The following is a 15,339-nucleotide window of genomic DNA, read 5'->3' on the forward strand; positions in this document are numbered from 1 at the left end:
ATTCTAATGATTCGAACGAAAGAAAATGGATCCGACAGGAGGCGACAATTGCACATCCGATGGAATTTCCAATATTGCTCGGTAATCAAAGAATGGATTGCGAAAGAATTATTAGCGATCATGCCCGACGAAATTATGTCATCGTCAACGAAGACGAAACTAAGGATCGCGATATTCGGCGAGAACAAGGAAGCGAGGCCGCCGTCAATCTGAAAATTGATCGGGATCAGAATTCACACGTTGGCTCGAACTTGCACGAGTCTAAAAAGTCTGAGAAGAAGAATTGAAATGTATTAGTTGAGACTTTCGTCGCAATAGTTATCGCAGCGACTTTTTTTTTAAATATTTAAGAATTTTATTTACCAAGTAATTGATTAGTTGACACAATGATTTATGCAAATATAATCTCTAGAAATTCTCTCTCATTTTTGTTTTTAAAATACCCTCTTATTTTTCGTATAAGTTTACAGTATCTTAAATAAATTCATTCGCGATAACATATAATTAATAATCTTAATTGTCACAAATTTTTAAAAATTCCGTGCGTTACATCTTATAATCGGTTTTTAAATATATTATAAATATTATAAATTGACCGACGGTTTTCTTAACTGGCAAAACTCAAGGAAAACATCATAAATTGAGATCTTTGTGGAAGATGATGATATCTTTTTACCGATAAACGCCGCCGTTTTTGACGTTCGAGGTGCACAACTTCCGCTTAGAATGTTCGCTGAGTAGTACAGTCTGTAAATAGACGAATACAAAAGGAAAGGCGAGTTCGGCACGGTTTATCAAAGCGATCGTAACTACGGCGGCGTCTCTCAAACGCGATAAAGGAGTTGTCGAAGAAAAAAAGAGACCTTCCGACTCGTGTTCAGAGATTGCTACCTAGCGGCAGGTAGCAATAATCAAAAATACCTGTATCGTAAACTACGCCTCTGCAGTGTTGCAGGCTGCGTATATACAAGTTGTCTAAGGTAAAAATTTTTATGACAGCCACAATGGACAGTGCAATGGAACAGGACAGAGATACGAATCTATTCTTGAGGAAATATCTCAATTTTCAAATCATATGGCAATCGCAAAGAATTGAGACAGGATGTACATTCTAATTGCAATATATTATATTAAAGATTACATTATGAAAGAGATCTCAGACCAAAAAAAAAAGAAGTCTTCGAGAAAACAAGAACAGTATAATTTTGAATATAAAGAAAAATTAGATTTTAAACTTAAGATATATAGAGCATTAAATATATTTATACAAATGGCAAGTAAAAAGATTACGATAATTATGAAAAGAAATATAACATCTCGCGCGAAAAATTACCGTTCAACTTCACAGATATGGAAAAAATTATTACTCTCTCCTTGTTTCTAATATAATAAAACTTGCATTCAATGAAGTCATTAAATGAAGACTTATATAATCTACAGTTCTTTTTTTGTAACTACCACAGTTATCAGATACTTTCCATAAGGATACACCCGACACTTTCATTTTCGACTGCACACTTTCAAAAAGATCTCGCCCGGTTGATGTCATCGTGCACTTTATGGCCTCAAGGACCGACGTTTTTTCTTTTTCGCAAATAATGACGGATCCAATCGCGCTGAAAATTGTAATTACCTTTGGCAACCTCGGACCACCTTCGTTCAATAAAGATGGCTCAACTCGGCCTCCGGCGATATCGCAGCAACAGGACGATCGCGACTTCGTGCTTTCCGCACGAAATTGTTAGCACAAATAACCAATAGGGTTATGGCCGTCTCGCGTCCGCCGATTGCTGTCCGAAACCATGTGCACGATGGCAAACAAGAAACGGTCCTGCTCAAATATCTACTCGCGATGCGTCGTGCAGCCGGTTGAACGGCGCTCTGTTGATTTTTGTCATTTGACTCCAGACAACCAACACGATTCTATCTTCCCGACCGTTCCTCCCATGATAGACGAGGAGAGTTTCATTTTCATAATCAACAAATATAATCAAAATTACCGATTCCTTAGAACGATCTCCTCTTTGAGTTAAAGCCGAGAAGCGATGCACATTCTAAATAATTACCGAGATTTTTAAAAATATGTAAAATTTCCGATATTTTGCTATATCTAAATTGCAAGAAAGAGTTGTAGAAGTAAATTGGGTGTAATTAGATATAAAATACAATAATGTGAAATCTCTATTTTTTTAAGCAAATCAGTTGGAGAATCAAATCAGTTTTCATTCATTGCAAAATAAAAAAAAATGTACTCTTGATTCTGCCTTATTTTTTGGCTGCAAAATAATCCAGATCAAACATAAATATTTAGATAGGAATTGCAGATTAACAGCACTCTAAAAGAGAAAATCGATTTCTCAAATTTTTGAGAACGGCGGCTACACCGTTATACCTCGGCAACAAGATCAGCACTTATCTCACGAGGAACAAATACATGTCGCATACTTTTCTCAGCGCAACAGACGCAAATATTAACTCGAGAAGGTGACATGTCGCCGAGCGACTCGATCCGGTATCGCGGCCGCGCGTTTTCGGGATCCGCGTGAGGAGGAGCACTTCCTCGCGACCTTGACGGACGAGTTCCTCGGCATCGGTCGCGGACGTTCATTTTCGATCAAGAGCAAATCCGATTCGATCGATCGCATCAAAAGCGTCGATCAAAGTGGCAATCGCGGCGCGATTCTGGTCCTGGGAACCGTCACGTGCGGATCCGCGTACGTCGTCCGCGAGGACTAATCGAGAAAATCTGTCGACCAGCACGTGGGCGGACTGACGAACGTCTCGTTCACCATCGGACTCACCAACCGTGGCGAATTCGTCGAACCGACTCGTTCAACCATTGGTCAAAGAAAGCCGCCGAAGGCGGCACTCTCCCTCACGGCGACCGGACGACCGGACAAACTGTCCTCGACCAATGGACACCGATATGGTAACCGCCATGCTGCACCCGTGAGCTTCTAATTTAGCGAGTAATTAGCACCCGGCAAACGCGAACGCGACTCGGTCCGGTGCCTACTCTCAGCGGTCGTCGAGAAACGGAGAAAGAAAGGACGCAAAGTGAGGACAGAGAGGCAGATATACTGCCGGTCAGTCTTCGGCGAGTCTTCGCCGGCTAGTGTGAAATATCGCGCCCAAGTGTTACGAGCCTACGGTCACGCGGCGCGGCTTCTCGCGGATACGGCTATCCTCGGCCGTTGACGGAAACGTCTGAGGTGCCGTGACGAACGACGATTTTCCGTCCCCTTTCGCCAGCTCTCCCCCCCCTCCCACCCCCCGCTCCCCCCGTGGGATCGCGTCCGTTTTTCTCGCGGGACATCGCGAATCGATCGCGACATCGACGTGAAAAATAATTCAGATTCTCATTCTCATTGCCTTCTCAGATTCGCATTCTCAGTCTTTTTATTTAGAAAACACATTATATCGTGATTCTCGTTTATCCCTCGAGTACATATTTTCGTTCAGAATCCAGTCGTTTCGAGCGAATTTTCTAAATTTGGAGGGAAGGAGCGGAAGACGCGAGGCGCGAAACGTATCCGAGAACGCTGAAGATGCAATCGGCAAGCGCTCCACGAACATCTGGTTCCCCGACGCGTTCCTCGTGTCACGAGCGCGATCGGGAGCGTGAGAGGGAACGCGAGCAGGAGCGAAATCGCGAGCGGGAACGAGGCGGAAGGCAGAGCCGGACGAGTCCTGAGGAGAATCGAGAGGATCGCGAGGAGCGAGGTGCGATCGCGAGACAGAGTCTCGGGCCTCCTGCCGCAATCACGGGGAATCAAGGATTGCCGCTGTCCTTGTCGTTGGAGGATCGGGAGCTCTGGACCAGATTCCAGTGCATCACGAACGAGATGATCGTCACAAAAAACGGAAGGTACACACCAAACACGCATACATACACTGTGTACGCTATGTGTTAATTGGAAAGTTAATAAACATTATCTGAGCTTGAAGGAAAGATTAGTTTTGACACGTATCACTGAAACCGTAATTTTTTTTTTTATCATGTTCGTATGTCGCGATGATATGATTGATGAACACTTGAGGTGAGAATGATTCCAAGAGAGGATCTTAAGATTTTTGTTTATATTGAAACTCAAATAAAAATCATCAATTTTTTCATTTATGACGATATCGATATCATATAAAAATATTCATGTTTGCTGGAAACAAAAATATCATTAGTTAGAATGCAAGGTTGGAAATTCGCAATTAAAAATTGAGAGATATAATTTCACTTTTAATACTTTCTTAATTTAGTTAATATCTCAATAATTTCTCTTACTATCTTTATAACACAAGAAAATGTGGTTGTAAAACAGAACGAAATAAACTGATTATCTTACTATCAAGTGGCTGCTTCTTGTCATTTAATTTTTACTCCGAAAAAGTAATGTTACATCCGAAAAGAAACATTAATATTGCGGCATTCAACATTCTTTATTTAATTAGATGAAAATTTTGACACATAGTACACACATTGCAAAACAACAAACAAAACATAAAATATTGAAACCATGGATTAAAAATGTTACGTAGTAAATTTTAAACAGTTTTGCGTTTCTCCTCTTCCTTTCTCCATGTTCCTTTCGACACGTGGCACCGAAAAATCAATAATTATTAGTTTTTTTCAAATGATAACAGCAGATTTTTTTAAATGATAGTGAAAGGAAATTAGAATGTCGATTGAAATTTGTCTGAACTGATCGTGCAAGCATCATTTTAGGAAAAAATATCCCACGTGTCACTCATTGCAAAGAAATAAATAATAGTAGAGTAGATAATGCATGTAGTTAGGATATTGAAATAAATGATAAAGATTCAATCCATGGAAGGAACAGAGTTCTCTGGGATTATTGTGAGAAGATGCGAGCCGTCGGCAATAAAACTTTACGATGCTCACGATCCTCCTGTAAAACGTTCTCTTGTCGAACTGATGCCTGCGAGCAAGCACTTTACCTGCACATCCGCAGTCGACAAACCGTAATCGCTTTTATTAATACGCGGCTTGTAAATGCGCCAAAGACACACTGTCTGCAAGGCGGTTATCTTTTGATCCGCGCCGTGAATCTCGTCATCGACATCGGTCTCTCGCGCGTACCCCTGAATCCCCGGGACTTTACGATCGGTGTCTCATGCAATGGTGTTCCTGATGTATCACTTTTGCCCGTAGGAGGATGTTTCCGGTAGTGAAGGTCGTTGCACGTGGCTTGGAACCGGCGGCTATGTACACGCTGCTACTGGAATTCGTTCAAATCGATCCGCACAGGTAACGAAATAATCTGATTATCTATTCGGCAAATGTATCCTCCCTACTCAGAAAAATAGCAACAACTATATATAATTTTTGTCGAAAATTAAGGAACTTAGAGTCTTTTTTTGTACAATATATATCTATAGAATGTGCCATTTTATAATTCACAGATATCGCACATAAAAATTATAGCAACAACGTAAAAAAATTAAGGCTTCAAGTAAATATCATAACAATTAAATGTACATCAAAAAAATTTTATAAAATCTCTTTACACACCCTTTATATAGGATAAACTTCAATATTACACATTGTTATTTTATACAAATTTCTCTATCTTCCTTTTTGCTTTAATTAAAATGATTAAACTTAAAGAGAAATATATTTGTAAGATGCAAACAATATTTTTATTCTAATCTTGTCAAATAGAATATTTATTTCATATCGTTTTCAAACATATTATGTTTTATACTACGTCTGTTATCAATTTCACAGTTTAGACTTTGAATGATCCGCTATTCGCCCCGACCGTGGTTTAATTAACCATCTTTTAAATACAAGTAATTGTAGGAGACTGAAATTATGCAAATTGTAAAATTGTGCTGAGAGCAGAATAGAAAGCGCATAGCATCGAAATGTTGCGTAGGCAATAAACGGACGAGCGCGTTACCGATTTGCGTTGATTTATCTCGCGAACAGAAGGAAGGAAGGGGGCGCGAAGGACACTAACAGGTCATAATTATCGTACCCTTTTCGTTCAAGCATCACGTAACATCGCTAAAGTCGATTCTAAACTTGTTAGAGTGTTATTTTTAACTCGTCGGTGATTCGTCATCGATGTTGAACGAACTGAGGGGCATTCGAGAGCTCATAATAGTTTTCGCAAAACAATCTCAGAAGACGATTGAAACAAAAATACAAGAGATATTTTCTGTTGATCGCGAATCTTTCTCGCCGAATCGACTCACGCGATTTTTTCTTTTCTATCTTTTTCACACGAGACAAATATAAGTAAAATCTAATAATCTCATATTTTGACGGAGAATACATGCATTTCGTTTTCTGTCACACGTTTATATAAATCACGTAAATCGTAAATAAAAAAAAAACTGTTTTAATAAAATTATATAATACCAGGTGGAAGTATGTCAACGGCGAGTGGGTACCGGGAGGAAAGGCCGAAGTGGCCCCGCCTAATCCAATTTACATACATCCGGAGAGCCCGAATTTCGGTGCACATTGGATGAAGGAGGCAGTATCGTTCGCCAAAGTCAAGCTAACAAATAAGTCGAATGGTAATGGACAGATCATGCTGAACTCATTGCACAAATACGAGCCACGTGTTCATCTGGTCCGGGTGGGTGCCGAGGAACAGAGAACGGTACGTCTTTCTTTTCTCTTTTCTCGTTATTTTTTCTTCTTCGAATTATATACTTGCATCATTATTTTTAATGTAATGTAGTATTTAATCGTTTTATTTACACGGATGCAAATAATGACGTCGTCGTTCGTGCAGGTTCTCACGTATCGTTTCCCTGAAACGCAATTCATCGCAGTGACAGCGTATCAGAACGAGGAAGTAACGAGCCTGAAGATCAAGTACAATCCTTTCGCGAAGGCATTCCTCGATGCTAAAGAGAGACCCGCCGATTCACAAACTTATCCTCAATGCAAGTTAATCTATTATGTATAATTATATACGTGTACATAGATGAGAACGGAATATCGGGCGTGGAATTGAAATCGTATCGAGTATTTTTAATAAAATAATATTAATTTCTTACAGATGCAGGTGCATTGTTTTTACCGCAACCCACAATGGGATACGAATACAATACTGCATCGGCAATAGCCGTTGCACAAAATCAAGTTTCGGCTTGTGTTAGCAATCACTTTTCTAATTCGTGCACGGTCACCTCCTCTGGACATAGAAGCACTTGCAGAACAGCTCCGTATACCTTGAGACACAAGTATGTCCAAGATGGTACGTAAAATTATTTCATTGTTTTTTTTTTAATCGGATAAGGTTAATTCTTTTAATCTTAATCAATCCTTGAGAAAATCTTTCAATTAATTTTCAAAAATCTCTATCTATATAATCATAAAATAACATGAATTATGTCTACTTTTCAAATATGAATTTTTAAAATCTGTTAAAATCAAAAGCACACATATACTAATATATATATATATATATATATATATATATATATATATATATATATATATATATATAATATTGTCAAAAGATATGTAATATATATTTTTTCAAAAATTTTTTAGAGAAATTCTCAATTATTACCTATGTGCAGAACAACACGCGGACTCATACACGCCGATGCCTCTTTTGCATTCCACGGCTTACGTGACAGCACCGGCCTGGTCGCCTCGCAGTCCGGAATCCTTACAGAACCTCAATTCCACGTGCTTACCGTCAGCCGGGTCGCAAGAGTGGCCGACATCCCCGTCACCGTCGCCGACGTCGTCGGCGCACACAGTCCTCGGCAGACCCGTGATTGGTACCGCATCCACGACCACCGTAACCGGATGTACCTTGTACGTACCGTCTCAGGAACAACACGGCGGACACTGTACCGACTCCTGGATTCATCCCACCGCGTTGGAACAGCAGCAGCCACAGCATCAGCAGCAACAGCAATCCTATCTAAATTTAAATCTCCACTTGCATCATCAGATGTCCCCGTACGGTTCCGTTTCGCACCCAGGACTGCATCACGGTCTGCACTCGCAGAGCGGAGAACCCGTCGCTCCGACAGACGCGAACGAATACGTCCATGAGTACCATCATGCCTCGCCGGTGCAATCGACCACCCCCGATCACCACCGTCATCATCCTCATCATCATCAGCACTCGCAGCATCACTCCCAAGCGCAAATGTTGCACTTGCAGGCTTTACCGCAGACGGAAACCTCTTCCCCGGTCAGTGTGGAGTACGACAGCCCACCTAAGGAGCAGTCTCATATTCCGATGGGTTATCCCGAGCAAACTGCGGATGCTTTGAACGAGGTGCAGCCGGACGATGAAAGAAGATATCTGACAGCGGTCGTCGACCGTCACCCTTCCCATCATCTTCATCATCACAATCATCATCGACAAGACACGGAGATTGCCGGCGAGCAGCCAAACGCTTGGACGCCGTTGACGCCACCGCCGGCGCCGCAAACTACCGCCATTTGATTCGAAAATTCTGACAAATCTTGCATTATGCAAAAACGCATATTCGAGTTTACGCGTGATCGCGCGTAAGATTATCGACGCGGGAATTGTTACAGAGATGCATTCTTGTTGGCGTGACATGTGATTGTTGAAGTTTGTATTAAGCGCGGTAGTTAATCAAGAAAATTTTATCGCGCGCAATATTGATATTAAAATATCAATTTATATCAATCCGTCCTAAATAATGTAGTATTTCGATTATTTTTAATTAATTGCGAAAAATATTGTTAGTAATACTATGTCAAGTATACAAAAAAAAAAAAAAAAAAAAAAAAAATGAAATAAAATAAAATAAAATAAAATACATATCAAATATTTATCTTTTTTTTCCTGAAACATTTATTTACTCAAAACATAAAAGAAAATTAATATTGCAAACATGATATACATCTAATGATCTGTATCTAATTATATCTGTTCAATATGACAAAATTCTGTATAGTGTCTCATAAAAATAAAAAATTAACTTCAAATTTCTTCAATAACTAAAAAGAATTGCAATAAAGTATCCTGTTGTGGGATATCAACGTTTCTTTCTTATTAACAACGGGTAAGGCTTTCACAATATTATAGATATCACCATATAGGATAAAAATTATACCGTCAAAACTCCTAAATTTCCGACAGAAAGTAAAATTGAACGCATATGTTATCGTTACAAGATAAGAAAATTCCATTTTAGAATTATCAGAAAAAATTATTCTGTATCTAAAATATGCTAAATAACTTAAAAGTAGGAGGTTTCTGCTTTTGTACAAAATATTCATTGGATATAAGAAAAATATCTTTGACAATACAATATCATTGATGTTCATGATTGTTAATTTGTACACTCTATAATCAATTTTTTTTTTTTAATATTATATATTGATTACGTAAGTAAATATCTGTCAAAGATTTATACAATATATATGTCAATTTATACATAAATCCAATAAAAAAATCATCGTGGCGGTAAATTGAAAATAAAGATATTTAATAAAATCAATAGAAAAAATATATAATTTATATTATTTTTTTACATGCGTGTGTGTATGTATGTCATTATATGTTTAAATAATTTATAAAATTTTGAGAGAACGTTGATACAATGCATGACAATTTATGTAAATGTTATAAAAGATTGTTTCGTTTTACGAACAATTTTCTATTTTATTTTATGTCATCGATTTATTTTTACTACTACTCGAATAGATTGTATCTTTTTACTTGAATGAATTTTACCTAATACTTGAGCCGGCGTAAATTAACGTGATAATCGCTAAAAAAGTTTGACGCTACAAAAGCTTCGAAGAATTCGATCAATTAATCAGAGCAAAGAAATCTTTGCCTTTTTTGATTTTAATTGGTCAATCAAATGGTCCAAAATTTTCGTAGCGTCCTTTAGAGAAGTTCCTTTAGAAGTTCACCTTCAGTCGCCCGGTAAAATTTAACGTGTCGTCGATTCAGGATTTTCTATTTGTTTGAATGCAACTGACGCAAGTTATTTTTCATGTATGCTGCTGTGCGTAGTGTGTCATGATGATTTGTGGAATATATATTCGCTTCTCCCTCTCCCGTACGCTCTTACTTTCTTCTCACTCGCTTTTACTACCTCGTTCTCGCCTTTGACGAGATGCCGAGGGGATTTATAGCACCTTTCTATAAAAGAAAAACAGATTTACTGCTCCAGACACTTGATGTCAACCGTCGCTCTCGAGCAAAGTGTGTAATACTATATTTATAAATCACGTTTTCTTGTCTTTCCCACTTTTGCGATCGAGCAATCGTGCCATTAACAAAGCACGGTTGCTCGATCGTTTAGAACTTTAGCACGTCGTTATCCAAAGTGTTCGGGTGTCAGATAACGCGGACAAATCTACGTATATGCACGAAGACAAATCCGTGCACGCAGTGTATCGATATACACAATCACGCGCGAAATTGCACAAATGCTTCTCGTTTACTGCAACACGTTCGCCTCTAACGATCCATAAGCGCGCTGCCCTTTTTACCCAATGGTTTTGCCCAAACCACCCTTTTGCGCGAACAAATAACATAAAACGAATAATGAAACGATATGGCTTTTATGGCCCTTTCTCCTTTACCGGAAGCAAAAGATCACTAGAATACGGAATATCTCATCCGCAGAAATGCGGAAGTATAATGATAAGGTATGCGAAATGATCTAAACACCTCGTTGAAGTTTGGAACGTTCTTGGAACAAAGTATTAGCGAATTTCAAATTTTCGCTCCAAGAACCCTCTAAACTTGAGCACGAGGTATTTAAACATTTTCTATATTTAATTATTTTGTTGATTGACTGATTGACTGCTTTAGAGAATAAGGTATCTCAAAATTGTAATCCCTGTCATATTATACAATATATAGTTGTTTAATTAATAATTATTATTTTACAATAAACATACTACATCCGAATAAAATATCTGTTGAATGAAATTTCAAAAACGACCTTCTAGCGCGATTAAAGTGCCACGATCATATTAAGTCACAATTTTAATTATATATTATTGTCACCGATGGCCATATCGCGTAAATAAATGAGATTAATTGAGCCACATAATTATAAGTACAAGCGGTAAAAACAATTAACAGTGAGTTAGCACGACTATAGCAACCTCGGTAAACAGTTCTACATGGTAATCCTATTATCGGCGTCCGGCAAACGTTCACGGGCTTAGCGAGGCTTACCAATCTCTCTCTTCCAAAGAACCCCACCAAAATGCATTTCAAGGTCCACCGTTGCTATATGGAAGCTAATGTGTGAGGTCTGTTTTCCTTCGAAAATATCTGACAATATTGTTGTAGTTGTTGAACTCTAGACAACAAATTTATATCGCACCAAAATTATAAGATAAATGATGATACAATGGAATGGGTAAATAATTGTTATGAGCCATTTAAATAAACTTGTCTCTGTCTGTTGTGGAATGAAAAGAAGGAAGAAAAGGGAAAAGAGCTCGCGAAATACGTGGCAATTAGACTCACGATATACTTGTAACTTGTCTGTTTTGTTCTTAGCCAGGTTTGTTGTTTGTTCCTTAACATTTAAATGCAGACATTGTTGACCGATATTTGATTTCTTTATCGCTCCATGATGGCGACATTCAGACTAATTAAAATACTTGCAACAAATAAAAATCACGATGCTTTTAAACTTCTAAAAAAATATTAATAATAAGAGTTATATTAAGCGTTCATTTCTCTTATTCATTTCTTTCATTATCACTACGATAGTTATATATATATATATATATATATATAGATTGCACAAAATAATAGAGAAGAATTATATTTAATATCAACTAAATTTTTATTAAAATTCAAAAATTATAAATCATTAAATTATTCATTCAAAACATCATCGCACTACTAGTTTTATCGCGCATGAAATGCAGCATGCATTTTATATTGTTCGTTTTTCCGGTTACCATTACACGGAAAATTCAATGTTAACGTTTGCGGTTATGAACCGTTTGACGATTCAAGAGCGGCCGCACTAATGTTTTGATGAATGCAATTTTCAAGGGAGAGAGGGATGGAGGAGGTGGGGAGTTTGATGCGCGTATGCACGTATGTATGATGATTGCGAACGTTGTCGGACGGTACCTCTGCAGGATTACGAATTAATTTACCCATATTAAGTTAGCCCCTCCACCAACGCCAAATTAAATCAAATACATCAAATAATTTAGTGCTAATTATGTGCTAATTAGTTGCCGTAATCCAAATTTTGTTGCTCAAACCGTTTAGCAGGAATTTACATTCAAAGTGGGGGGTGCTAGCTTGACATTAAGCCAGCCCCCTCCCATAGTGAAAAAAATATATATAAAGCTCGAATCAAAAAATAAAATACACTAGAATTTGTTGCTATTTTGTTGCTCTAAAATAACATAAAAATATTTTAAAAAAAGTATATTATTTAATTAATACCACTATATACTTAGTCTCGCCGCGCCGTACCATTCACTTGCGCGAAGTAAAAGTAAATAAAAAAATGTATTGCTCGCATGTATTTGGTACTGAAATAATCTGTGGACAATATACTGTCGAAATATATGAGAAACTGAATTTGTTGCTCGTCTTAAAGTATTAAAAATCGATACTTTGTCGCCGCGGACCCTATACGACGCGCTCTTATATTATATAAATTAACTAAAAGAATTTGTTGCTCGCATGTTTTTGGTACTAAAATAATCTGTGGACAATATACTATCGAAATATATAAGAAACTGTATTTGTTGCTCCTCTTGCTTTTTTAAGAATGACGCGTTAAAGATATATGTTAAGATTACAGAGTGATCAGAGTTAAATAAAATGTAATCGTATTAATGATGATTTCGAATGCTAATAAAATAGTAAAATTAATGCGCTCAACGATTATAATTATGAAATCATCAGTAATCATTAAAGACGAATAACAGAAATAATCAAGGCAAAAATAATATGGTCAGTTATAATTCTAAATATTTATACATGAGCTATAAATCATTAAAAAAAAAACCCGATTTTTCAATATCATCGTTTCCATAAATTAAAAAATAAATTGACATGCATATTGTTAATTTCGTTAATGCACATGTTTGATAATTTTCATTCTCTAAAAATGACGCGTTAAGGATGTTAAGATTACAGAGTGATCAGAGTTAAATAAAATGTAATCGTATTAATGATGATTTCGAATGCTAATAAAATAGTAAAATTAATGCGCTCAACGATTATAATTATGAAATCATCAGTAATCATTAATGACGAATAACAGAAATAATCAAGGCAAAAATAATATGGTCAGTTTTAATTCTAAATATTTATATGATTATTAGATTATAAATAATTAATCAAAAACAACTCGATTTTTCAATACCATCGTTTCCGTAAATTAAAAAATAAATTGACATGCATATTGTTAATTTCGTTAATGCACATGTTTGATAATTTTCATTCTCTAAAAATGACGCGTTAAGGATGTTAAGATTACAGAGTGATCAGAGTTAAATAAAATGTAATCGTATTAATGATGATTTCGAATGCTAATAAAATAGTAAAATTAATGCGCTCAACGATTATAATTATGAAATCATCAATGTAATCATCAATGACGAATAATAGAAATAATCAAGGCAAAGATAATATGGTCAGTTATAATTCTAAATATTTATACATGAGCTATAAATCATTAATAAAAAAAAAACCCCCCGATTTTTCAATACTATTGTTTCCATAAACTAAAAATTATATTGACAATTTTAAATGTTTAATAATAAATTCTACTCACCGACCGATGCACCGCCCTTGCATGTCTCACTTCTTTCCGCATCTGGTCATCGCGAGATCCTTTCCGTTTCCGGTTGCTCCCTTCGCTTCAAATTGAGACGAGACAGTCTATCAATTTGTCCACTCGTGCATAATCACTATTCTCATAATCACTATTTCACTCGTAGTCCAAAATCCGCCATATGCAATGACGCGGTAAAATTATTTCCATGCCGATTATAAACATGAAAGAACATATAATCGCGTATTAATAAATGGACGGAGACGATTTTCCGTGATTCCAATCGACATTCCCGATACTCACGACATCCACTTTATACACGGGATAAACTTGTGATGGATAAAAAAAGGCGAGAAATACGGAAAGAATATTTCAATCTCGCATGCTAATGCAATACGACGGTTACTGTAACGGTTACGGAAAATTTAGGCAGGTTGAGTAGTAGTAGATGGGGAGGGGGGAACGCGTCGTCGAATATCCGTTCCAGGAAAAGGAGCGAGCGCGTCTCTTCCAAGAAATAAACCGTACGCGAAAAATCCTGCGCGAGATAAATCAAACTAGCTCGAGCGACGCTCTTTTGCGATCTCGATTTATGAAATTGTGAATATAACTCTGAAAAAAGGATTACATTTGAAAACAATATTAAAGAATATTAAAGCAGAAACGTGTCGAACGCGACGCGCTTATATTTTCAACGCAATATTATTATATACGACAGCGAGTAAATTATTTCAACGCCTAAAAATATGTTAAATAATGTATTCATCGATCGTTGTATCGTATTATAAAGTCGATATATCAAAACTACAAATTACTCTCGATTCGGATATTTCGAATATTCGTTCGGATGCGAAATTCATTTTCGATAGATAAAAGATGCGTGGGAAAAATCTTGTCGTTTGCCAGTATATATATATCGAAAGATGCCTTAATCACGATTACACGGGTTAATATATTACACTCGGATAATCGCCTGTTATTCGATACAAGACTCCCCCGACACTCGTTCGTACGCGAATCTCACTTTCGACGGATAAAAAGACGCGAGAAACACGGAGCGCGACCGTAATTCGTCTTGAGACTCGCGCTTGTGGGAAGGGACTGACACGATTACGGAAAATTTAGGCTGGACGGGTGATAGGTGAGGAGAGGGGAGGACCGCGTCGCCGAACGTCTCGGTACAGAAGCGTTCAAAAAACATTTGGTCGTAAACATTCAGATATAAACAAAGAAGCGCGGCTCGAGAGAAGAGAGAGAGAGAGAGAGAGAGAGAGAGAGAGAGAGAGAGAGAGAGAGAGAGAGAGAGAGAGAGAGAGCTTATATTACAAAATCTCGATCAATTTTCATGGCGAAACGATAATACAACGAGAATAATCGTTGAATAGAATGTGTAAGATTCGAGGAGGAATATATCTGAAAAGCAACTCACACACCACATATGAACATTCCTAATAAAATATTCTTATTTAAGAGAAAAAAAAAATGTGTTCGGTTAGTCGACACTCAGTTGACTAATTTTACACGTCAGGTTTAATAATATTCATGGTTGTAAAATTGACCAATCACGGTCATTCGATT

General features: G+C 37.2%; 3 protein-coding genes across 3 annotated transcripts in view; 2 read left to right on the forward strand and 1 right to left on the reverse strand.

Moving 5' to 3' along the window:
* Nucleotides 1–287, forward strand: part of LOC138942824 (uncharacterized) — a 4,601-nt gene extending 4,314 nt beyond the window's left edge. The window contains 1 exon segment of the mRNA XM_070313298.1: nucleotides 39–287. Within this exon segment, the coding sequence (XP_070169399.1) occupies nucleotides 39–287 (249 nt within the window).
* Nucleotides 1–15,339, reverse strand: part of LOC138942831 (dnaJ homolog subfamily B member 13) — a 116,092-nt gene that overhangs the window by 12,624 nt on the left and 88,129 nt on the right. The window lies entirely within an intron of this gene.
* On the forward strand, nucleotides 3,475–8,655 carry Byn (T-domain transcriptional activator brachyenteron). Its single transcript, XM_070313406.1, has 6 exons — nucleotides 3,475–3,868; nucleotides 5,168–5,263; nucleotides 6,386–6,629; nucleotides 6,765–6,918; nucleotides 7,035–7,232; nucleotides 7,561–8,655. Exons 1-6 carry the CDS (start codon nucleotides 3,549–3,551, stop codon nucleotides 8,445–8,447), a joined length of 1,899 nt encoding a protein of 632 aa, XP_070169507.1. The 5' UTR covers nucleotides 3,475–3,548; the 3' UTR covers nucleotides 8,448–8,655.

Source organism: Polyergus mexicanus, unplaced genomic scaffold (genome assembly GCF_030449975.1).
Source record: "Polyergus mexicanus isolate NDT 795.1 unplaced genomic scaffold, iyPolMexi1.0 SCAF_24, whole genome shotgun sequence".
In the NCBI taxonomy this organism is placed as follows: Eukaryota; Metazoa; Arthropoda; class Insecta; order Hymenoptera; family Formicidae; genus Polyergus; species Polyergus mexicanus.